The 24854-nt window shown below is 41.4% G+C and overlaps 1 protein-coding gene across 2 annotated transcripts; it reads left to right on the plus strand.

The window, feature by feature from the left end:
• The first annotated feature begins 301 nt into the window (after window positions 1–301).
• Window positions 302–24421, plus strand: snrnp27 (small nuclear ribonucleoprotein 27 (U4/U6.U5)). 2 transcript variants are annotated; one of them, XM_063057091.1, is made up of 7 exons: window positions 302–414; window positions 3135–3264; window positions 3357–3436; window positions 5199–5278; window positions 12557–12621; window positions 15252–15340; window positions 24072–24421. In XM_063057091.1, the coding sequence occupies exons 1-6, from the start codon at window positions 381–383 to the stop codon at window positions 15304–15306; spliced, it is 444 nt and encodes a 147-aa protein (XP_062913161.1). In that variant the 5' UTR covers window positions 302–380; the 3' UTR covers window positions 15307–15340; window positions 24072–24421. The 2 variants fall into 2 exon arrangements, with proteins under 2 accessions (XP_062913161.1, XP_062913160.1); XM_063057090.1 differs by lacking the exon at window positions 24072–24421 and adding an exon at window positions 16751–17581.
• The last annotated feature ends 433 nt before the right edge of the window (window positions 24422–24854 follow it).

Raw genomic sequence — 24854 nt, forward strand, 5'->3', positions numbered from 1 at the left:
CACCTTCCACCACACCAAACTTATTGTAATAGCGATTCAAAAGTTATCTGTAGCGAGCTGTTCAGATATTGTAACCGTTGTTCAAGTTCACTTTATAGTTTTAATCAGTGGATTAGATCTCTTTGTCTCTTCTCCCAGCATTATATTTCCCTGCAGAAGTGGTAAATTTCTGTTCTAACCCGTTGGCCATTTGCACCAACGTCTGGTCTAAGTTCTGGCCATTACTGGACTTGACAAGTGCGGCCGAGTGACGCGCACTCGGAGACCCAGGCTGCATTGCGGTCCGCCAGGCCGGCAGGGGGCGCCGGGCGCCGACGGTGAGGCTTCGTGGTGGGTACGGGCTTCTGGAAGGTTCGGCCGTCAGGTTTCGGGCCGCGGCCATGGGTCGGAGTCGGAGCAGGTCGCCGCGGAGGGGTGAGTGTGAGCCTCGGGGGATAGTGGTGGGTTTCGGTTTCCCCCAGTGCCGGCGAGCTCGGAAGGGAAGGGGCGTTTGGTATCTCGAGTCGGTACTCTGTCGCAGGGAATGACCATCCCGCCGTCTGTACCAACCGACCCTCGCAGCGGGGCGAGTTACAGTAAAATGGATAACCCACCGACATGCTCCCCTCAGGGATGTGGTAACCTGGGGTTCAGGGACAACGTGCAGACTGCAAAATCCTCCTATCTTCCACACTGTCCGCCTTTCCTACCGGCCCCCTCCCTCCCGCCTCCCTTCCACACTATACGCTACCCACTCCCTCCCCTCCCCCTCCCCCTCCCCCTCCCCTCCCCCTCCCCCTCCCCTCCCCCTCCCCCTCCCCTCCCCCTCCCCCTCCCCTCCCCCTCCCCCTCCCCTCCCCCTCCCCCTCCCCTCCCCTCCCCTCCCCTCCCCCTCCCCTCCCCCTCCCCTCCCCCTCCCCCTCCCCTCCCCCTCCCCCTCCCCTCCCCTCCCCTCCCCTCCCCTCCCCTCTCCTCCCTCTCCTCCCCTCCCCTCCCCTCTCCTCCCTCTCCTCCCCTCCCTCCCCTCTCCTCCCCTCCCCTCCCCTCTCCTCCTCCCTCCCTCCCCCTCCCCTCCCCCTCCCCTCCCCCTCCCCTCCCCCTCCCCTCCCCTCCCCCTCCCCTCCCCTCCCCTCCCCCTCCCCCTCCCCTCCCTCCTCCCCCCTCCCCCTCCCCCTCCCCCTCCCTCCCTCCTCCCCCTCCCCCTCCCCTCCCCTCCCCTCCCCTCCCTCCCCTCCCCTCCCTCCCTCCCCCTCCCCTCCCCTCCCCTCCCTCCCCCCTCCCCTCCCCTCCCCTCCCTCCCCCCTACCCTCCCCTCCCTCCCCCCTACCCTCCCCTCCCTCCCCCCTCCCCTCCCCTCCCTCCCCCCTCCCCTCCCCTCCCCTCCCTCCTCCCCCCTCCCCTCCCTCCTCCCCCCTCCCCTCCCTCCCTCCCCCCTCCCTCCCTCCCTCCCTCCCTCCCCTCCCTCCCTCCCTCCTCCCCTCCCTCCCTGAGGAAACCAGTACAAGATCCAACTCAATAGTTGATGTAAAATTCAGAATGTGATTACTGCACAGAGTGGAGCATGTAGTACTGGAGTAGTTTTGTTCCTGTGATTTGAGAACACATAAGGTCAGCACGTGTTCATGACCCCCCCCCCCCCACCATTAAGGCATTTTAGAATAGTATCTTTCACCTGTTCCACTGGCAAATTTGTGCCCAGTGTTGTCAACAAATTAAAATTACTTCCAGGTTTATGTTCTGTTGCCAGTGATTTGGATTATTTTGGAGTTCAGCCCACTTGCCACAGATCTGTATAAATTTGAAATTGTCCATGTAGTTCAATGTAAAGTTATTATCAAAGTACATACAGTATATGTCACCGTATACAACCCTGCGATTCTTTTACTTGTGGGCATATTCAACAAATCCTATGTAACTCTTGCTTTGGCTAGCGGCTTAATATAAGGGATGATAGCACCCCCCACCCCCACCCGGCCCAGCCAAGCTTAAGAAATCTCGTTTGGGCCAATGCTGCGCGATGTGTCCCCTGTTACAAATCAGTATCACAAAATAACAAACAGTACACAATATGCGATTAAACGATTGAGCTTTATAATTCTTAATTTGACTATATGGTTAGTAAAGAAAACAAAAAAGAAGGGGCCCATTCTCATGAAATAGTCTAATGCGCAATGTTGGAGCTCACTGATAAGGCCACTTGTCCACCATCGACCTCCTCCGATCGTCACTGACCTTCGGACACTAGCTCCAAGTCCACTCCATCCGAGTCCTACCAATTCTCTCCATTCGCGTATTCTCTCCTCATCTCTCCCCGGCAAAAGACTGCAAATTCTCGGCTCCCAAACACACAAGAAAGAACAACATCCCACTCATTGGCTAGCATGCCTCGTTATCTCTAGTCATAACCCAAACATTGCTGCTACAGAGAAACCATTACCTTAGCAGTGGAACATTACAGAGAAGACATTACATTAGCAGTGAAACCTTACAGCGTGTTACACCAATAACTATGATAGAATCATTGAAAGACCGCACCAACCAGTGTGCAAAAGATGACAAATTGCCAATACAAAAAGAAAGAAAAATAATTATAATTAATTAGCAATAAATATTGAGAACATAAGATGAATCCTTGAAAGTGAGTCCATAGGTTGTGGAAACATTTCAGTGATGGACGAGTGAAATTATCCGCTCTAATTCAGGAGCCAGATGGTTGAGGAGTGATAACTGTTTCTGAACATGGTGGTGTGTGTCCTGAGGCTCCTGTACCACCTTCATAATGGTAGTAGTGAAAAGAGAGAGTGTTCTGGGTGGTGGAGGTCTTTGATGATAGATGCTGCTTTCCTGCAGTAATGCTGTGTGCAGGTGTGCTCAGTGATGGGGATGAATTTACCCATGATGGACTGGGCTGTGTCCACTGCTTTTTGTAGGATTTTCTATTCAAGGGCATTGGTGTTTCCATACCAGGCTGTGATGTAGCCAGTCAATATACTGTCCACCACGCATCTATAGAAGTTTGTCAAAATATTAGATGCCCTGCCAAATTTTTGCAAACTTATAAGTTTTCAAGGTAAAGAAATTTACTCATTTAATTCTGTTAGCATTGTGGTTTGTGATTATTAATGGATGTGTAATTTTTTTCTCTATGAAATCAGAGCGTCGTCGGTCAAGGTCAACATCCAGAGAAAGAGAGAGAGCCAGGCGGCGTGAGCGATCCAGATCAAGAGAACGAGATAGAGAGCGCAGAAGGAGTCGTTCAAGATCACCTCACAGAAGGCGCTCAAGGTTCGTTTTGAATTTGATAAGTTATGTACAGCATTTTGGGAAAACGTGTGTAAATTGCTGAAAATAATTTTGTCCTTTCTGATGTACTACAGGTCTCCACGGAGGCATAGGTCAAGTTCAGCATCTCCTTCAAGGCAGAAAGATCAGGAAACAAAAGAACATGAGATTTCAGGTAACTGATGGGGCAAACCATAGAAGTGCACCTTATTAACCTCTGGTTTATTGACCCAATTTCCTTCTTTGAATTGCCCAGAAATTTCATTTATCTTCAAGCAGGTAGTTAGTTTCTCAGCTCCATTAATTAGCCCAAGCTAATTAATGAAAAAATTGTGGCTTCTTTTTGCTAGCAAGTTGAATGTTATTGTAATTGGGCATGTAGTAACGTAGAGAGAACTTGAAATTTTATATAAGAGCTTTGAGGGAGAAGTTGGAGCTGTGGGAACGATACCAATCATCAATGGGGCTAACAGACAAAACTTTAAAATTAAAAAAACACTAAATTCTGGAAGTATTCACCAGACAGACAGAACCATGGGTCATGTCTTATGGTAGTAATTAAATTGTATCCTTATGGAGATGAAAACTCTTAATATTTCAGGTCAATAATCTTTTATAGGGCAAACTTGGGGCTGTTTTCAGAGAGGGACTTTCTTATTTTAATTGATTGGTAGACTGTTGAATTTTGCCCATTATCTCTCCTCTTAAGTGAGAGTGTAAACTTATTCACATTTTTTTTGGCAAGACTTCTGTGAAAGTGACACTGATCCTGTCTTTTAGCTTAAAGAGTGGGGAGGTTATTATCTGGCTGCTATAAATAAGAAAAGTTAGCCAGGCTAGCTTCAACTGAAAGTGAACAGGTAAAGATATCAGGTGAGAATAATAATTGACTTGGTTCCACATTCAGCTTTTCCGTCATGACCACTTAGTGAGAGGCAGTTACCTCATCCTTTTCAATGATAACTTGTTGTAGAATTCCTCTTTCCTTTTCCTGAACAGTGTAAGTATTCATTTAAGACTTCATCTTTGTTCTCTGATTTCACACACTGATATCTAATGAGCCCTTCTCTTTCCCTGGCTACTCTCTTGCCTGTAACATTCATGTAACAAGCTTTGGGATCTTATTAATTTTGCCCACTGTGCTACTTCCTGCCACCTTTTTGCTCTCCTAATTTATAGATTAAATAACTACTCTGTACTTTCAATGGTTCTGTTCTGCCTCTCCTGTTTTCAGTTATCTATACCTGCCAAAGTTACTTTGTTCTTCAATCCATAAATATCTCTTAAATTGGTTCCTTGGGCTGTTGGCCTTGGCCTTCACCATTAACTAAAAATGTTGGTCCCAAATTCTCACTAATTTAAATGCCTCCCACTAGTTGTAATTAGACTTGATTGGAGAAATCAGCTTTCCTTCAGTTCAGGTCCTTAATTTCAAGTCCGTTCATATTCTCCATTCATTCAATCATTATCTGATGTGTGGTATAATGTGGGCAATCATAGTCTTGACCATGATCCTTCTTGGTAAATTTTTCTATAGAAGTGGTTTGCCATTGCCTTCTGGGCAGTGTCCTTACGAGACAAGTGACCTCAGCCATTCTCAATACCCTTCAGAGATTGTCTGCTTTGCATCAGTGGTCTGATAACTAGGACTTGTGATATGCACCAGCTGCTCATACGACCATCCACCACCGGCTCCCATGGATTCATGTGATCCTGATCCGGATCCAAAGGCTAAGCAGGTACTTTACTTTGTCCAAGAGTGACCTGCAGGCTAAAGGAGGGAAGAAGCTCCTTGCATCTCCTTTGGTAGAGACATATCTCTACCCCGCCACCTAAATATTTGCCATAACAACCGTAAAACTTGATAAGTAACACTTGTATTGGTTATATGGTGTACAATTGGGAATTGCTTACGCAAAATGTATGTTTCTATTTAGAAGCAGATATGGAGGGGAAAACAGAGGAAGAGATTGAAATGTTAAAGCTGATGGGATTTGGTGCTTTTGACACTTCAAAGGTAAGTGGAAATGCTTTTATTCTTAACTTTTTTGGGTTGGATCAAGATTAAATTTTGAAATTTAAATTCAAAATTAAATTGAGTGAAGTGTGTTATATACCATCTGGATCTGCCCCTACAGACCAGGCATTGTCACTGCATACCATTTCCGGCAACTATAAATTAAATTCCCACATAGTTCTGAGTAAACATCTTGAATCATGAATGTGAGCTTGCCAAATTAGCAGAAGCAAAATAACAGTAACGCACAACAATTAATACTACAGAAGGACAAATTTCAAGGAACATATGGGTCTCTCCTGGGTTTTAAAAGATGGTAGTGATAATTCTCATTATACTTTTCTATAGTTTTCTCAGTTAAGAAACATTCCTTTATATGACCACATTATGTCCTTTATGAAGAATAAGAGGGGTGTATGAGGAACTTATAGGACACTAACTCCTGTAGTCAGGAGATTACTTAATATAAGATTAGCTTTCTTTCTTACAAGTACAGTACATTAAAACATGAAAGCATACAGAGAAATGTGTAATTTTGTGTCAGCAGCCAACACAGTTAAGGTTTGTGCTGGGGGCAGCCCGCAAATAATATCATGCTTCGAGTGCCATAATTAAGGACAGAGTAAATACATTTCCAGTTTACCATAGAAAGTTGGCACAGACTTTTATAATACATAGTGCCTGAGAAATTTGATTGAATCTTTTGCAGAAGTAAATAATGGTGGATAATGTCATGGAAGGAGTCTTCGAGTAATACAGCATAGAAACAGAGTCTCAAGCCAGTTTGTCCGTGTCTATGTAGTGCCCATCTAAGTTGGTCCCATTTGCCTAATAGTCCCCTAACCCTTTTGTATCCAAGCACCTATACAAATCTCTTTGAATTGTTGTTATTATCTGCCTTAATGACTTCCTTTTGCAACTTATTCCTTATACACACTGCTTTCTGCATTATGAAATTATCACTTAGACCCTTTTCAAATCTCTCCCCTCTCACCCTAAACCTATGCCCTCTGTCATGTGGAGTGATACTTGGCCTCCTTGAGTTAAATTATGAGAGATAAGAAAATATTGGGGTTGTTTGCTCTGGAATTTTAAAAAAATGTAAGGGATAATGTGGTTGAAGTTCTCAAGCTTCAGAAAATTGAGCAGATATATAGTGAGAAGTTGTGTTGTTGGTTTGTAAAGCTTGAGCTGAGGTAAAATGATCCAATTATTCGTGCCAGCTCTTTCAGATGTGAAATTAGTAAACACTTTTATGTATAGGATGGTAGATGTGTAGAACTCTTCCTGAAATGGTAATGGTGGCTGAGTTATTGTTAAATTAGAATTAATAATTTTAGTGAAAAGACAGATATAAAGTGATGTCTCAGATCCAGCAAAGCCTCATTTAATGGTGTCTAGAGCAATCTGCTGATGCTTTTCCTGATACTTGACATTTAATGCCAATGACTGAAATAGTACCTTTGGGTTTTACAGTTCAATGAGAAACCATGAGTATTGAGAGTGGGAGGATATGGATGTCTGAGTGGCAAGATGTTCACACAGGCTTAATTTGGTGCAGAATATTAGACTCCTGATTATATAGCTGAACAGATGCCAAGTCATTATCCAAAAAATTACAGTTAAAGATTGATAGATAGTGGAATGAATTAGTGCTGGGAGTACTGTTGACATAAATGCTTTGGAGTCTGCATTTCTGAATATCATTTCAAAATTGTGGCTAATGCTGAAGTTTTAAATATATGATGATCCAAGCAAAACTTCATGAATGATTAGAACTTGGAACATCTTACTAGTTGGAATAGTTAAAATGAACAGAATGGTATACCTAATAGGAACCGGATCAGGGAAAAAAAGAAAGAAAAGCATTTTGCGATACTTACAGTCAAGCATTTCCAAAGAGAGAATGATGTTAAGGTTTGGAATAGATATCTGTATGTGAACTAACTGATATGTCATTAGGCTTCTGTACTGTGCATTCTGTGTAAGACCATTGGACTGGCTTTATCCGTCATGCTCACACCTTGGTTTATTTTCATATCCATGCATCTTGCTTCCTGTGGGTCCAAGAAATCTCCAGGCCCTGCTCCCACTACCAAGCAGTAAAGCAGAGCAGTCTGCATGCAACAACGAAGCACTCTGTAATTGATTTAGAAGCCCCACTGCAGAACTTCCTGTCTCTGCTGTGAAATGTCATAATTTTTGGAGATATCGTTTAGGAGACTATGGTGAATATCAAGTACATTTTGTAGAATTTGCGAACTGCTGTTTGATGATAGAGGGAATGAATGTAAGTGGTTCTGATCAAGTTAGCTGTTTACGCTGCTAGTGCAGATGATATATTGAAAATACTGGCTAACTAAATTGAAGCTTGTACAATATAATCAGTGTGAATGTAAAAAATTATTTTAGCCCCAAAGACAAAGGGAAGGAGGGGAAAGAGGAGAGCAGTAGTGATAGGGGATTCAATAGTTAGGGGGACAAATAAGAGATTCTGTGGGAGAGATCAAGAATCCCGGATGGTCTGTTGCCTCCCTGGTGCCAAGGTCTACGATATCTCAGATTGAGTCCTCAGTATTCTCAAGAGGGAGGGTGAGCAGCTGGATGTTGTGGTCCATGTAGGGACCAATGACATGGGTAAGAGGAGTGAGGAGGTCCTGAAAGGCGAGCTTAGGGAGTTAGGCGCCAAGTTAAAGGACAGGACCTCCAGGATAGCAGTCTCAGGATTGCTACCAATGCCACGTGCAGGTGGGTTTAGAAATAGTAAGATAGTGCAGATCAACACGTGGCTGAAGAGATGGTGCAGGAGGGAGGGAATGAGATAGGTCAGGTGATGGAGGTTTTATAGATAATTGGGCAGTTTTCCAGGGAAGATGGGACCTGTTCCGGTGGGAGGGTTTACATCTGAACTGGAGGGGGACAAATATTCTTGCAGGTAGGTTTGCTAGAGAGGCTCCAGTGGATTTAAACTAGATACAAGGGGGGAGGGGAGTCAGAGTGTAGGAACAGATGTAGGAGAGAAGGAAGAAAAAGGAGATAGTGAAGTTGTTTGCACGGTTAATGATAAACAAAGTAAGAGGTGGAAAATTTCTTAAATGCATTTATTTTAATGCTAGGAGCATTGTAAGAAAGGTGGATGAGCTTAGAGCATGGATTGATATCTGGAAGTATGATGTTGTAGCTGATAGTGAAACATGGTTGCAGTAGGGGTGTGATGGGCAACTAAATATTCCTGGATTTCATTGCTTCAGGTGTGATAGAATCGGAGGGACAAGAGGAAGAGGTGTTGCATTGCTTGTCAGAGAAAATATTACAGCGGTGCTCTGGCAGGATAGATTAGAGAGCTCGTCTAGGGAGGCTATTTGGGTGGAATTGAGGAATGGGAAAGGTGTAGTAACACTTATCGGGGTGTATTATAGACCACCAAATGGGGAGTGAGAATTGGTGGAGCAAATTTGTAAGGAGATAGCAGATATTTGTAGTAAGCACAAGGTGGTGATTGTGGGAGATTTTAATTTTCCACACATAGACTGGGAAGCCCATACTGTAAAAGGGCTGGATGGTTTGGAGTTTGTAAAATGTGTGCAGGATAGATTTTTGCAGCAATACATAGAGGTACCAACTAGAGAAGGGGTAGTGTTGGATCTCCTGTTAGGGAATGAAATAGGTCAGATGATGGAGGTTTGTGTTGGGGAGCACTTCGGGTCCAGTGATCACAATGCCGTTAGTTTCAGTATAATTATGGAGAAGGATAGGTCTGGACCCAGGGTTGAGATTTTTGATTGGAGAAAGGCTAACTTTAAGGAGATGCAAAAGGATTTAGAAGGAGTGGATTGGGACAATTTGTTTCATTTTGATGGTATAGAATCTTTATGTTTCTGTTAGGTTGAAAGGAAAGGTTAAAAGTTTGAGAGAGCCATGGTTCTCAAGGGATATTGGAAACTTGGTTTGGAAAAAGAGAGATATCGACAATAAGTATAGGCAGCATGGAGTAAACGAGGTGCTCGAGGAATATAAAGAATGTAAAAAGAATCTTAAAGAAATTAGAGAAGCTAAAAGAAGATATGAGCTTGCTTTGGCAAGTAAGGGGAAAATAAATCCAAAGGGTTTCTACAGTTATATTAATAGCAAAAGGATAGTGAAGGATAAAATTGGTCCCTTAGAGAATCAGAGTGGACAGCTATGTGTGGAGCCAAAAGAGATGGAGATTTTAAACAATTTCTTTTCTTCGGTATTCACTAAGGAGAAGGATATTGAATTGTGTAAAGTAAGGGAAACAGATAGGGAAGTTATGGAAACTATGATGATTAAAGAACAGGAAGTACTGGCACTTTTAAGGAATATAAAAGTGGATAAATCTCCGGGTCCTGACTGGATATTCCCTAGGACCTTGAGGGAAGTTAGTGTGGAAATAGCAGGGGCTCACATTGCACTGCTCCTGAGAAACGCTGTCTCATTCTGCCCTGCAGAGCTGATGTATGGTTAGAATGACAATAAAGTTTTTGAATCTTGAATCTCTGACAGAAATATTTCAAACGTCATTAGAAACAGGGATGGTGCGGGAGAATTGGCGTATTGCTCATATTGTTTCATTGTTTAACAAGGGTTCTAAGAGTAAACCTAACAATTATCGGCCTGTGAGTTTGACGTCAGTGGTGGGTAAGTTGATGGAAAGTATTCTTAGAGATGGAATATATAAGTATCTGGATAGACAAGGTCTGATTAGGAACAGTCAACATGGATTTGTGCATGGAAAGTCATGTTTGACAGATCTTATTGGATTTTTTGAAGAGGTTACTAGGAAAGTTGACGAGGGTAAAGCGGTGGACATTGTCTATATGGGCTTCAGTAAGGTCTTTGACAAGGTTCGACACAGAAGGTTAGTTAGGAAGGTTCAATCATTAGATATTAATATTGAAGTAGTAAAATTGATTCAGCAGTGGCTAGATGGGAGATGCCAGAGAGTGGTGGTGGATAACTGTTTGTCAGATTGGAGGCCGGTGACTAGTGGTGTGCCTCGGGGATCTGTACTGGGTCTAATGTTGTTTGTCATATACATTAATGATCTGGGTGATGGGGTGGTAAATTGGATTAGTGAGTATGCAGATGATACTAAGGTAGGTGGAGTTGTGGATAATGAAATAGGTTTTCAAAGCTTGCAGAGAGATTTAGGCCCGTTAGAAGAGTGGGCTGAAAGATGGCAGATGGAGTTTAATGCTGATAAGTGTGAGGTGCTACATTTTGGTAGGACTAATCAAAATAGGACATAGATGGTAAATGGTAGGGCATTGAAGAATGCAGTAGAACAGAAGGATCTAGGAATAATGGTGCATAGTTCCCTGAAGGTGGAATCTCATGTGGATAGGGTGGTAAAGAAAGCTTTTGGTATGCTGGCCTTTATAAGTCAGAGCATTGAGTATAGGAGTTGGGATGTAATGTTAAAATTTTACAAGGCATTGGTAAGGTCGAATTTGGAGTATTGTGTACAGTTCTGGTCACTGAATTATAGGAAAGATGTCAACAAAATTGAGAGAGTACAGAGAAGATTTACTAGAATGTTTCCTGGGTTTCATCACCTAAGTTACAGAGAAAGGTTGAACAAGTTAGGTCTTTATTCTTTGGAACGTAGAAGGTTGAGGGAGGGGACTTGATAGAGGTGTTTAAAATTATGAGGGGGATAGATAGAGTTGACATGGATAGGCTTTTTCCATTGAGAGTAGGGGAGATTCAAACAAGAGGACGTGAGTTGAGAGTTAAAGGGCAAAAGTTTAGGGGGAACATGAGGGGGAACTTCTTTACTCAGAGAGTGGTAGCTGTGTCGAACGAGCTTCCAGCAGAAGTGGTTGAGGTAGGTTCAATGTTGTCATTTAAAGTCAAATTGGATAGCTATATGGACAGGAAAGGAATGGAGGGTTATGGGCTGAGTGCAGGTCGGTGGGACTAGGTGAGAGTAAGAGTTCGGCATGGACTAGAAGGGCTGAGATGGCCTGTTTCCGTGCTGTAATTGTTATATGGTTATACGAGTTATGGTAAGACTGGAGGACTTTAGGCAGTGCTAGGGCTATTGCTTCTTTACTTAGTATATAATGTATAAGTCAATATATCCAGGCAATCCTTGGGTTAGGTAAGGGCTCCGTTCCTGAGAATTGTCCTTTAGTCAGAAACATTCGTTTTCTGTTACCGTGTTGTATTGCTGTACGTGTGCTTGCAATAATTTCACTTCAGAACTCGTCATCCTAACACCACCCATAACTAAGATAATGGAATATTTGCTGTATCAGGTCATTAACAAATAACAGGAAACAATTTGTCATTATTACTTTCAAAATGCTTTAAAATGAATGGGAAAATTTGTATAAAATTAAATTTCCATTATGAGCTCATTTATAAACTAGGGAGCCCCTGTGTGTGGAATACAGAGTAAAATTCCAAACTTAAGGTTTCTGATTATAATTATATTAATTAACTTGCTTTGAAATCAGATAGCTTCCCCACTGTAGAACACTTGCGCTCAAGAATTAGCTGCAAAGTTGTCCAGCGCAGTTATTACACTAACAACCAGAGACAGGTAAGAATAATTGCAGTGATTTAACATTGTGGTTCTAGGGCGATTAATGATGAGCACATCCCAATAAACGTAATTTTAAATATACCTAAATATTTAGCAATGTAAATTATAACCTAAAAGCATTGTGCACTTGCAACCCAAATACTTAACAGATTAAATGATAACCTGAATCTTGTACATTGGTCATTAATGTGCAATGCTTGTAGGCACATGGTAGCTATGTAATTTATTTCTATAATGGGAATCCCTAATTATGCAGCAGGCAGCTGCTGGTATTCTTCATGGGCAGTATAGCCTGAAATGAAGAATTGAATAGGCTCTCCTATCTCAACAAAAATAAAATCACCTTCCAGTAGATAGTAATAAGACTGCACACTACTGTTTAATTTTTTCTTTCTTCAAACCAGCTATACTGCTTCAGTGGTCCGTGACTGTGAGACACTAAAGTAAAAGCTGGAAATGCTGGAAAAAACTTGGCAGGTAAGGCAGCATTTGTGGAAAGAGCAACAGAGTAAATGTCAAAGACCATTCATCAGATTTCCAGCATCTGCAGTTATTCAGTTATTGAAAGGTGCTATTTTGGCACTGGTTAAATTGGATATAAATCTGTTGGATCTTGCTCAGCCAGACATTGTATGATGCCTTCTATCCACTCAAATCACAAGTTGCGATTGTGTACTCTGATTTGTGGTCTGATTTTTGTTTTGCAGGGAAAGAAAGTGGAGGGTTCGGTTAATGCTTATGCCGTCAACGTACAGCAGAAAAGGAAATATCGGTGAGTATGTAGAATAGTTAGCATGTGTATACACACAATGGCCATTTTATTGGGTACTGCCTGAACATACACTATGTAAATTCATGATCATCTGCTTCTGTAGCCCATCTACTTCAAGGTTCAATGTGGTGTGCATCCAGAGATGCTCTTCTGCACACCACTGTTGTAACATGTGGTTATTTGAGTTACTGTTGCCTTCCTGTTAGCTTGAACCAGTCTGGCTATTCTCCTCTGACCTCATTAACAAAGTTTGTCCACAGAACTACTGCTCACTGTATCTTTTTGTGGGTTTTTTTTTTGCACCTTTCTCTGTTAAATTACAAAGACTGTTGTGCATGAAAAACCCAGGAGATCAGTTTCTGAGATACTCAAACCACTCCGTCCAGCACCAACAATCATTCCACGGTCAGTCACTTAGATCACATTTCTTCCTTATTGTGATGTTCCGTCTAAACAACAATGAACCTCTTGACCACGTCAGCATATTTTTCTACATTGAGTTACTGCCACATTATTGGCTGATAAAGATGTTTTCACTAATGAGCAGGTGTATCTAATAAAGTGACTACCGAGTGTACATTCATGTTTGTGATCTGAGCTTCACCTGCAGGGCCATCATTAATTGCCCTTGAGAAGGTGATGGTGAGGAGGTTTCTTTACCAATTGTGGTTATTCTGATGAAGGATTGCTCAGTCATGAGGGTTTGCAACTTGTCAGGGTATATGTAGTAGTGGTGCTCCCAAATGGCCTGTTCTGTTTGGCCTAAGTAGAACTTGGAATTTAAAATACTGTTAGAGTGACTGCAGTATGCCTTCTGGTTCTCCTTTCTGTTGCAACTTCAAAGAACTGCAAATTGGTTAAATGTGATATCCTTTTTATAAAAACCGTGTTAACCTTGCTTGATTGCCAATAGTCTTACAAATGTGCTGCTTAATAATAGATTCCAGTATTTTCCAAGTGACAGATTTTTGCAAATGGCTTGCAATTTTCTCCTTTCACTCCACCTCTCTCTCCCCCCCCCCCCCACCCCACTTCTGGAATTACAACATTGCCATTGCAGTTTTCAGTCCTGTGTTTCTCTCCAGAATCCAGTTTTGTTAGTTGAGGTCTTGGTGGTAGAGATTGTTTTGTTTGGTAGGTTCCTGAGCAAGTAATGATATTGCATTTTGTAAATGGTATACCCTTCAGCCATTGCACAGCAGTTGTGTTCAATTAGTATGTAAAGTGGTATTTAGCAACAAACAGCTGGAGGAACTCAGCAGGTCAGGCAGCAGCTATGGAAAGGAATAGAGTCAACAGTACAGACGGAGATCAGCACTAAAAAGGAAGGAGGGGGAGGAAGCCAGATTAAGAAAGTGGGGGAGGCGAAGGGAGTACAGGCCGGAAGGTAATAGGTGACGCCAGGTGAGGACGAAGTTAGGTGGGATGGAAGAGGATGTTCTGTCCTGAAGGACATCAGGCTTGTGTTGTTGGAACTGCACTCGTCCAGAAATGTGTGAAGTATTTCGTTGCATTCCTTTCTTTATGCTTTTAGAGTCGAATGGCCTGGGGAAGTAAGTTGCTTGTTGCAGTTAAGCCAAATAAAATATGATATCTTGCAGCTCAAATAATGCTAAGCTGAAGTAACAATCTTAGTGAATGATGTTAAAGACTCAAAAGGATTAGTGGCTTGGGCTTGCACCTGGTTCCCTTGCTATGGCTGTATTAACCAATATCTATTGTGCCTGTTCACAGTATGAGAATTGCACAATTTAACTTGCAAGATTTTCAACTTCTTAACAATCCCATCACTGTTATCATACAACAATAAAACCACTTTCATTCATGTCAGAGTTTGGAAATGTGGTTTGATCTGAACAATCAAGCTTTAGTTTGTTAAGAACTTATTATTTCTTGTAAGTTAAATGCATAGTGTCTTGCTATAAATAGGTAACAACAGAATTTTTGCATCCTCTGTTTCCAATGGTTGACTCCTTATTTTTGAATTACGGCTTCCAGGTTTTCTCACAAGGTAGAACATCTTTCTCCAAATCTCTTCAGTCAAGACCCCTAACTGTTTTTCTGCTGCTAACACCTTTATGTAGCCCTAGTGATAAACAAGCTCCAATGAAATCAGTCATTGTATAACTTAGAAAATGTTAGTAGAAAGGTGTCTTGATGGTCCTGATGTCTTTTCAGAGACGTAACTTTTCTCTGGCCCTTTTACTTGGTTGCTGTCCTCTAGTCAGTATTAAGCATTAGTAATGCTGTAATGCGTGACTCTAAGCAAAATGTGTTCATTAAACACATTTCTCATCTTCTCAACTTTTTTTCCAGTCCTGATGAAGGGCCTCAGCCCAAAACATAACTGCTTGTTCATTTCCATAGATGCTGCTTGACCTGCTGAATTCCTCCAGCATTTTGGATATTTTGCCCTGTGTTCATTTAAGTTTTTCTAATCAGCTAGAATTGATGTACTGTGACTTGGTATCATAAAACACCTTCCATGGCAAAAGACAGCAAACTGAACTGTTTGAAATTCTATAGTGATTATAATTTACAGTTATTTCAAGTAGAATAGTGTTCATTAAAATTTACTTTCAATAGTTATCCTTTATAATTTTTACCTTTTTTTTCTCTCCCCCATACAGGCAGTACATGAACAGGAAAGGTGGATTTAACAGACCTCTGGATTTCATTGCATAACTTATGTTAGGCCTGGACTGCCTGATGATGGCATGTGAGTTCCTAACGCTGGTCAGAATAATAGCAGATGTTCCTTCTCTTACACTATAATTTGCGAGCGGAATCTTCAATTTTAAAACTATATCAGGGTCGTTTTTGTATACCAGTCACATGAATGGTTGTTTTGAGGTGGTGGAAGTGCTCCAAGTTCCTCATCTTTGATAATCAGAATTGTTGATTCTTAGAGTCTGTAATGCAAGCATTAACCTGTGCTTGTTCTTAAATTATATCTTTTACTTCAAGTTTCCAATTTTGTTATGGTATTAAAGTTGCGGAAGTTTTCAACTAAAAAAGAAAATGAATCTGATGAATATTTGTATGTTGATGCACATCCAGTTTTACTTTAAAAAGTGTAAATTATAAACCTGTAGAACAGCTGCTTTCTTTAGTGGGTTTAAATGTGTGGCCATCTTCATACTATCTACTGGTTGTGTTCCACATCTCCATTACCATATAGAAGTTTTGTTTTGCCTATTTTGTCAGTGGTTTGAATTGGAATTTGAGTTTAATACACATTAGTTTGTTAGAAGTGCAGATGTCAGTCCTTGCCTTCTCACATATTTCACATCTCATTTTACGTATCAAAATCTCTATTTGCAATGTAATAGCAATATCAAACAATTCACTATTAAAATGGAAGCCATTGGCTCTCCTGAACTAAATAAAATTCAATGCTTGCATTAAGGGTTCCCAACCTGGTATACACGGACCCCTCGGTTAAAGGTAGGGGTCAATGGCATAAAAAAAGGTTTGGGAACCCCTGCATTAAGGTGTGTTGTGTGCAAATTTCAGTGTATTTCAATGTTTGGCATACGTACCATTCATTAGCGTCTCTGATGTGAACCCTCTGTCTTCGAGGGTTGTAATATTAATGTATTTGGAATAATTACAATTAGAGTAAAACAGATCTTTGAAAACCAATAATGAGAAGGTTTGATAACATAACTATTACCCTTCACCTAGCTACCTTCCATGCTGAATTTAATTATGGTTATATCATATGATAAACAGCAAATACTTAGGGGCTCAGTGTATGTCAGCTAATATACTTCTGACTTCTTACTTTCCTCTCAAACAACAATAATATGTTTCACTTTATTGTAACACCTGTCATGTGACATGGAGCATTTTATGCTCAAAAGTCAGGGTGTCTTTGAATAGATGTAGTTATTATTAGCTGCAGTTGTCATTAGTTTGCAGATTCCATTATTTTAAGATTTGTTTATATTCTAGATATTCCACTTTTGGAGTTTTATTTATGTAATTTTTATGTTCATTAAAATAAAATTTCAAAGCTGATCAGCCATGAAACGGTAGAAGAACTGGGTAACTTTTCAGGTGACCAGAAAATGGCATCCTAGTTTTTTATGTTGAATAAATGCTTGTTCTTGTTTTTTAATTTCAGGTTTCTAACATTAGGAGCTTGCTCTGCAAAATACCTTAATGTCAATTTGCTTCCCAAAGAGCATTCCTATCCAGTTGAAAAGAGACTTTCACCTATTTTGAACAACACACTATTCAGTGATTCACCACCAAGTGAATCATAAGACTTCTTGCACTAGTGTGCACTGCTGTCTGTTGTTGAATTCACTGTGACATGTTGCTGTTTGGGTGCCTAGGATCAGCCATCTTCAAACAAAATATCATCAACAGCCTGCAAGTTTCTGCTTGTAAATCTGATAAAACTTTAGTTTGAATTTTAATTCTGGACCAATGTGTATTGGATAGGGGTAAATGTGGGCATTTGTGCACACCACCTCTTAACTGTTCGATTTTTGCACCTACCCTTTTGTTGAGGTGTGTAATTGAAACCCCTGAGATTTGTATTGTAACATAAGTCTCAAAATCCCAAGAGAACCTGCAGATTTCTGTAAACTTTCTAAATCTAAGTTGGCTTGCATGTTGTTGTAATGGTGGATAGCCTTTGTATCATTTTCAATGGTTAATAAAAAAATTTATCACTGTGAACATGTGTTGAAATTTGTAAGGGAATTTGAATAAATATTAGAGTTGATGTTTCCTTAGATATGCCCTAAGTGAACCATTGAAACAAATTTCTGAATTAATCCAGAATCCAGTATTTTTATAAGACTAATTTGAAATAACTTGGAACTTCAGAGGATGATTTGATGTAACTCATCAGCATAAAATCATATTATGTTCACAACAAGTACCTCGGAACAGCTGGTAAATCTGAATAACATTTACTTCAGCTTCCCTGGTGATTGTAGCATTGCCAAGTCCAGTAAAGCTAAATTATCCCAGTTTCTGTATTTTGTCGATCTGTTACTGCCTTGATTCATGAGGGGAAAATGAGTTAAGATCCTTGCTGTGAGACACTGAAAAGTATTGCTGTATAAAAGGACATCTGGACAGATCATTATGGCAAGCATCCGGGGAGACTATGATGGTTATATTGAAAGAGGATTTGAGTATAAGAATAAAAACTATCTTCTCATTATAAAGTGCCATGTTGAGTCAGCATCTATGTACAGCCTAATAAAAAGAAAGATGTATATGATGGAGGAAAGCAGCAAAAGTGCACTAAATTGAATACCAAGATGAAGAGTTTGTCATATGAGGAGAGATTAAGGAAGTGGGGTCTATCTCATCTGGAGCTTAGAAGAATGAGAGATGAACTTGCAAGGATGTAAAAGTTCTTAGTGTGTGACAGATTAGATGTAGAGGAGATGCATCCCCTCCCTACAGTGTCAAACCAGAGATCACAGACTTAAAAATAAAGGGCCGATTGCTCAGCAATGAAATAAGTCTCCGCCTAGGACCTGGAAGATGGTGAATCTTGGCGATTCTCTACTTTAGGTTTCAGGTGTTGAGTATATTCAAGACATCAGTAGTTTTAGATGATGAAGTAATCCAAGATTACATGGTTCATGCAAGGAGATTACTCTGTTGGAAAGCTTAGTTGTGGCCTTATTGAATGATCCAGCAGATGAGGGATAAAATATTCTACTCTTGTATTTGCTATTTTAAAAAGGCAGGTTGTGTGATGTATTTATGGCCAGAAGACTGTACTGGATGTGTGTGTGTGTTACCCAGTTTTGTTTGCGGACTTCCTTCAGGTTAAGATCCAATCTAGGTTAACTCCAGTTTATAATTGAGCGGTCTTGTGAGCTTTGACAGTATAAAAACTGTTCTTGTTTCACGGTTATTGAATGTTGGAAAACAACCCAAGTTTGTTCATCTTCCTGTTATGGCACATGCCCTCTAGTCCAGGCAGCATCCTGGTATCTGCACTCTCTCCAAAGCTGTGATATCCTTCCTATAATGTTAGCAGCGGGAAGAGGGTACTCGTCAGCACAGACTATTCTCAGTGCATTGGTGTGAGAGTCTGGAGCAGTAAGTTCTATTCACTGATAAATAGAGGTCACAAAGATGTGATGCAGTGCTGCAGATCACTGGGATAACAGTCTGGTCAGCACATAGCACACTGCTTGCTTTGGGCATGGAGTATGCCGCCTCTCATCTGTTAGCGCGCAGTATGTTCGTGGGGAACCTGCTACTAAAGTGTCTTTAGATGACCTGATTCTTGCTCAGACTTTCATACATAATGGAGCAGTTACCACACTGCAATCAATTGAAAAATCATCCCCCCCCCCGCCAAACTTTTCTAACGTTTTTCTCATGCAACATTTGTGCTGCTGCCTCAGCTCCAGCAACCTGGGTTCAATCCTGAACCTCTGTGTGGAGATTGAAAGTTCTCCCTATGACTACATGAGTTTCTTCTGGCATTTGCACATTAATTAGCCACTGTGAATTATCCGTTCTGTAGGTAAAGGGCATATGTGTGTGTGAATGAGAAAACAGACAGAAATTTACAGGGCTCCAGGGACATAAGGAGAGGGGAAATGAAATTAATGAGATTGCCCTACTGGGTGACAGCATGAGCCTGAAGGGCCGAATGTTTTCCTAATGTGTTATAATCAATAAATGCTATGTATTAACAGTGGTAAAGTAGAACTAAAGTGCATGTTTTGAATGAATGTGAATCTGTTCCACATCCTGCCAAATTGGTGGGTAGAATATCAGGAATAACACCAATAACCTTTTCAAAAAGAGCAGTCCTGGAGATATTAAACACGAGAAAGTCTACAGGTGCTGGAAGTCCAAAGCAACACACTCAAAATGCTGGAGGAACTTGTATTAACGTACAACTTTTCAGGCTGAAACTCTCCTTCAGGACTGGGAAGGAAGGGGAAAGATGCCAGAATAAAAAGGTGGGGGTTGGGGAAGGAGGCTAGCTAGAAGGTGATAGGTGAAGCCTGGTGGGTGGGAAAGGTAAAGGGCTGGAGATGAAGGAGAGGAGTGTGGACCATAGTGGGAGGGTACCCAGGGGGATGCAGGTGAGGAAAGGTAAGAGGCCAGACTGGGAATAGATGAAGGGGGAGGGGGATTTCTTTACTGGAAGGAGATAGATTCCTCTGAGTCCTTTACAAGATTTAAAGATTAATTTTATTTGCCACATGCATATTGAAACATACAGTGAAATGCATCATTTGTGCCAAATCAACTCAGAGAGAATTGTGCTAGGCAGCCAGCAAATGCTGCCACACATACATGCTATGCCCACAACTCACTAACCATATGTACGTCTTTGGAATGTGGAAGGAAACCCACACAGTTGTGGGGAGAACGTGCAGACAGTGGTGGCTGATGTTGCAGCTGGTGCTGGAACTGTGCAAGTCCTGGAAGCTTGTCTTACTCCTCTTCCCCATAGCTCTTCTGGCTCTTTGCCTTGAGCATATTTCATATCTTTTTCAAGTGCCAAATTCCTGATCTCAACAGCTTCTACATAAAGATAATTTTCTCACCTATGTATGTTTCATCTACCAATTGTATTGAATCTGTATATTTATCCTCCGCCATCAGAAACATTCTCCTCAATTCAGAGCCTGCTGTAAGGAAAAAACTCCAAATCAGGAGTTCCTAACTTAGGACCCTTGGACTGCTCAGTTAACAATAGGGGTCCGTGGCATTAAAAAGGTTGGGAATCCCTGATCTAAATGATCGGTTGACTCCACTCTGGCACCTTGTGCACCACAAGTATCACTCACCATTGGTGGATGTGCCTTTATCTTTTCAGATCATGTGATTCAGTAAATTTCTGTGCTTTTTGAGGCTTCTTCAAGTGAGTCTTTTAGTCATCTAAATATTTATGTGGCTCAGCATCACATTTTGATTGAAAGGATCTGGTGAAGGATCTTGATGTTTCAAGATGCAAAAAAAATTGGATGACATTAAACTAGGAATATCATTATAGGAATAAGTTGAGGAGAAAGAGTGTGTTTTTCAAAGTGAGTTTATTATCAAAGGGTGTCTATGTTGCCATATACATAACACCTTGAAATTCATTTTCTTGCAGGTATTTACAAAAAAAACAATAGAATTTATGAAAAACTATATATAAACAAGGACTGACGGCAGCCAAGGTGCAAAAGAAGATAAATTGTGCAAAATACAAAATAAATAATACTGAGAACATGAATTGTAGAGTCCTTGAAAGTGAGTCTGTAGGTTGTAATATTTAGAGGCATAGAGTACAGAAACTCCCACTTGAGTTCATGCTTATCATCAACCACCCATTTACATTAATGTGATTCTCTTGACATTGTCTCAAATCCCTGCCGATTCTACCATTCAGTTGCACACTAGGGTCAGTGGCCAATTAACCTACAACCTGAAGATTTTTGGGAGGTGGGAGGAAGCACAGCACTTGAAGGAATCAGAATCAGATTTATTTTTGGGAGGTGGGAGGAAGCACAGCACTTGAAGGAATCAGAATCAGATTTATTATCACTGACCTATAACATGAAATCTTTTGTTTTGCAGCAGCAGTACAGTGCAAAGGCATAAAAATCTATAAATAGAGTGCAAAATAAGGAATGGCAAGGTAGTGTTTGTGGATTCGTGGGCCATTCATAAATCTGATGACACGGGGAAAGAAGCTAAGTCATTGAGTGTGTGTAAAAATAAGACGTTATGTAAGATGTTGGTGTGGCCTAATTGGAGTATGTATTGTGTTCAGTTCTGGTCACCTATCTGTAGGGAAGATATCAATAAGATTGAAAGAGTACAGAGGAAATTTACAAGGATAATGCCAGGACTTGGGGATCTGAGTTAAAGGGAAAGGTCGAGTAGGTTAGTACTTTATTGCCTTGAGTGGAGACGAATATGGGGAAATTTGATAGAGGTGTACAAAATTATGAGGGTTATAGATAGGATAAATGTAAGCAGGCTTTTTCCACTGAGGTTGGGTGAGACTTGAACCAAAGGTCAGAGTTCAAGGGTGAAAGGTGAAATACTTAAGGGGTACATCTTCACTCTGAATGTGGAAAGAACGGCCAATGGAAGTGATGGATGCTGGTTCAATTTCAGCATTTAGGAGAAGTTTAGATTAGTACATGGATGGGATGGGTATTGGGGGGCTATGGTCCAGGTTCGGGTTGATGGAACTAAGCAGAGTTATACAGACTAGATGGACCAAAGGGGCTGTTTCTGTGCTGTCGTGCTCTCTTATTGTGTGACTATATGTGGATCTTCAGGTTCCTGCACCTCCTCCTGATGGTAGCAACATGCTTATTTCTTAGGTAGTCCGGAGTTCAGTTTCCACTCTGGACAAAGTTAAGCAGACGTTCTGGTGCAATACCTAAGGAGCACAAATATGCCTCCTTGAAACCAGTCACGCTTCACCCAGGCCACTAAGCTACCATTTAATATCGTGTATGATGTAACTGTAACCTCAGGCCATCATTCCAATCTGTGGTAACTCCCTCACCCTCAAGCGCCCATCTACTACTGCTAAAAAATTATTCAAATACTGCTTCCAGCAGCTTTGAAAAAGAGTTGTAAAGACTCAATCCTTTGGAAGAAAATTTTGATAAATTTGACATCACAGAAATGGGCACTTTTGGTCCTCCTCACCCTCGCTGACCACAATTCCTATCTATTCTAACACCTTTTAAAAGTTGGAGTTGAATCAGCCTCTATCTCCTCCACTTGCAGCTCATTCCATACATTTAGCGCTCTGAACAACATACCTCTTAGATCTCCTTTAAATGTCTTCCCACTGTGCCCTCTAGTTCTAGACGCCTGAGGCAAAGAAAAGATTCTGACTAGATTTTATTTAAACTAATTGTTCATTACCCCCCATTGATGCTGCCTGACTCGCTGAGTTCCTCCAGCATTTTGTGTGTGTTGCTCAAGGTTTCCAGCATCTGCAGCATCTCTTGTGTCTTCTGGCTAAGCTACGTCATCATTATGTGCCGGGTTGTATGAACTGGGCAAATCATCATCTCATGACCATGATCGTACTTGGCAAATTTTTCTACAGCAGTGATTTGCTATTGCCGCCTTCTGGGCAGTGCCTTTACAAGACAGGTGACCCCAGCCATTATCAATACTCATTAGAGATTGTCTGCCTGGTGTCAGTGGTCACATAACCAGGACTTGTGATATGAGCCAACTGCTCATGCGACCAGCCGTCTCCTGCTCCCATGGCTTCACGTGATCCTGATTTGAGGAGGGTGGGGGGCTACACTTTGCCCAAATGTGATCCGCAGGCTAGTGGAGGGAAGTTGTGCTTTACAGCTTCTTCGGTAGAGATGAATCTTCATCCTGCCACCCAGGCTAAGCTACCCTGTCAACACTTCTCACAGTTTTATAAACCTCTATAAGGTCACCCCCCAGCCTCCTACGTTCCAGTGAGAACAAACACAGTCCGATACACTCTCTCCTTACAACTACAGCCCTCCATTCCAGGCATCATATTGGCGAAACTTCTACATCCTCTGTATTGTTACCACATCTTTCCTGTATTATGGTGACCAGAAATATACACAATATACTTAAGTGCAGTATAAACAATATCTTGTGCAACTGTAACTCGTCATCCCGGCTCTCATACACAGTGCACGCCAAGTGCCTTTTTCACTAACTTGCGCCACCACTTTCAGGGAGCACACCAAGGTCTCTCAAAATATCACATTCATGAGGTTCCCACCAGTTACTTTATTTGTCCTACCAGAATTTAACCTCCCAAAGTGCATTCCACTTATCAGGATTAAATTTCACCTGCCCAAACTTCAAGCTGATGTATATCTACTGTATCCTTAGACAGTCTTTTTCACTATCTATGACTTTTTTTTGTGTCATTTGCAAATACTCATCATACCACCAATATTCTCATTCACATCATTTAATATATAATAGGGCTATGGGTAACCTTAGGTAATTGTTAAAGTAAGTACATTTTTGGCATAGCATTGTGAGCCAAAGGGCCTGTATAGTGGTGTAGGTTTTCTATGTCTCTATATTACAGAAAATGTGGGCACGTGGCCAGGTGGTTAAGGCATTGGACTAGCGACCTGAAGGTCGTGAGTTCGAGCCCCAGCCGAGGCAACGTGTTGTATCCTTGAGCAAGGCACTTAGTCACACATTGCTCTGCAACGACACTGGTGCCAAACTGTATGGGTCCTAATGCCCTTCCCTTGGATAACATCGGTGACGTGGAGAGGGGAGACTTGCAGCATGGGCAACTGCCGGTCTTCCATACAACCTTGCCCAGGCCTGCGCCCTGGAGAGTGAAGACTTTCCAGGCGCAGATCCACGGTCTCGCAAGACTAACGGATGCCTTTATATTACAGACAGCAATATAAAAGTTTATTGACTGGTTTCAACTCAAAATGTTTACAGTTCGTTTACTTCCACAGATGCTATTAGATCCACTGAGTTCATCCAGCAGATTGTTTGTTGAGGTCAACTTTGAATTCAGTTTGGATCCCTCACGCCTTAACCTTCTAGACGAGACTACCATGCAAGAACTTGTTGAAGCCTCACTGAAGTCCAAGAAAACCACATCTATCACTCAGCCTTCATCAATTTTCCTAGCTCTCTCCTAAAAATATGAATTGATTAAGATTTATGAGATGAAAAAGTTCGAAGTTCAAAATAAACTTTATTATCAAAGTACAGGTACTGTATGTCACTATATACAACCCTGAGATTCTTTTTCTTGTGCATACTCAACAAATCTGGAGAATAATAATCAGAATCAATGAAAGACCACCCAACTAAGGTGTTCAAACAGAGTGCTGAGGACAACAAACTGGACAAATGCAAAAAGAAGAAACAATAATATAAATAAGTAAGCAATAAATATCAAAAACATGAGATGAAGAGTATTTGAAAGTAAGTCCTTTGATTGTGGGAACGTTTCAATGGTGGGGCAAGTGAAGTTATCCCTTTTGGCTCAAAAACCTGATGTCTGAGCAGTAGTAACCGTTCCTGAACTTGGTGGTGTGAGTCCTGAGGCTTTTGTACCTTCTTCCTGGTGGCAACAGCAAGAAGGGAGCACATCCTGGGCGGTGGGGATCCCTGATGATGGATGCTGGTTTCCTGCAATAGCGTTTATGTAGATATGCTCAATGGATGAAATCACCTCTACACAAACCATGCTAACATGCTAACTGGTTCGAAGTAAATACAAACACCAT

Source organism: Mobula hypostoma, chromosome 8, assembly GCF_963921235.1.
Source record: "Mobula hypostoma chromosome 8, sMobHyp1.1, whole genome shotgun sequence".
NCBI classification, from domain to species: domain Eukaryota; kingdom Metazoa; phylum Chordata; class Chondrichthyes; order Myliobatiformes; family Myliobatidae; genus Mobula; species Mobula hypostoma.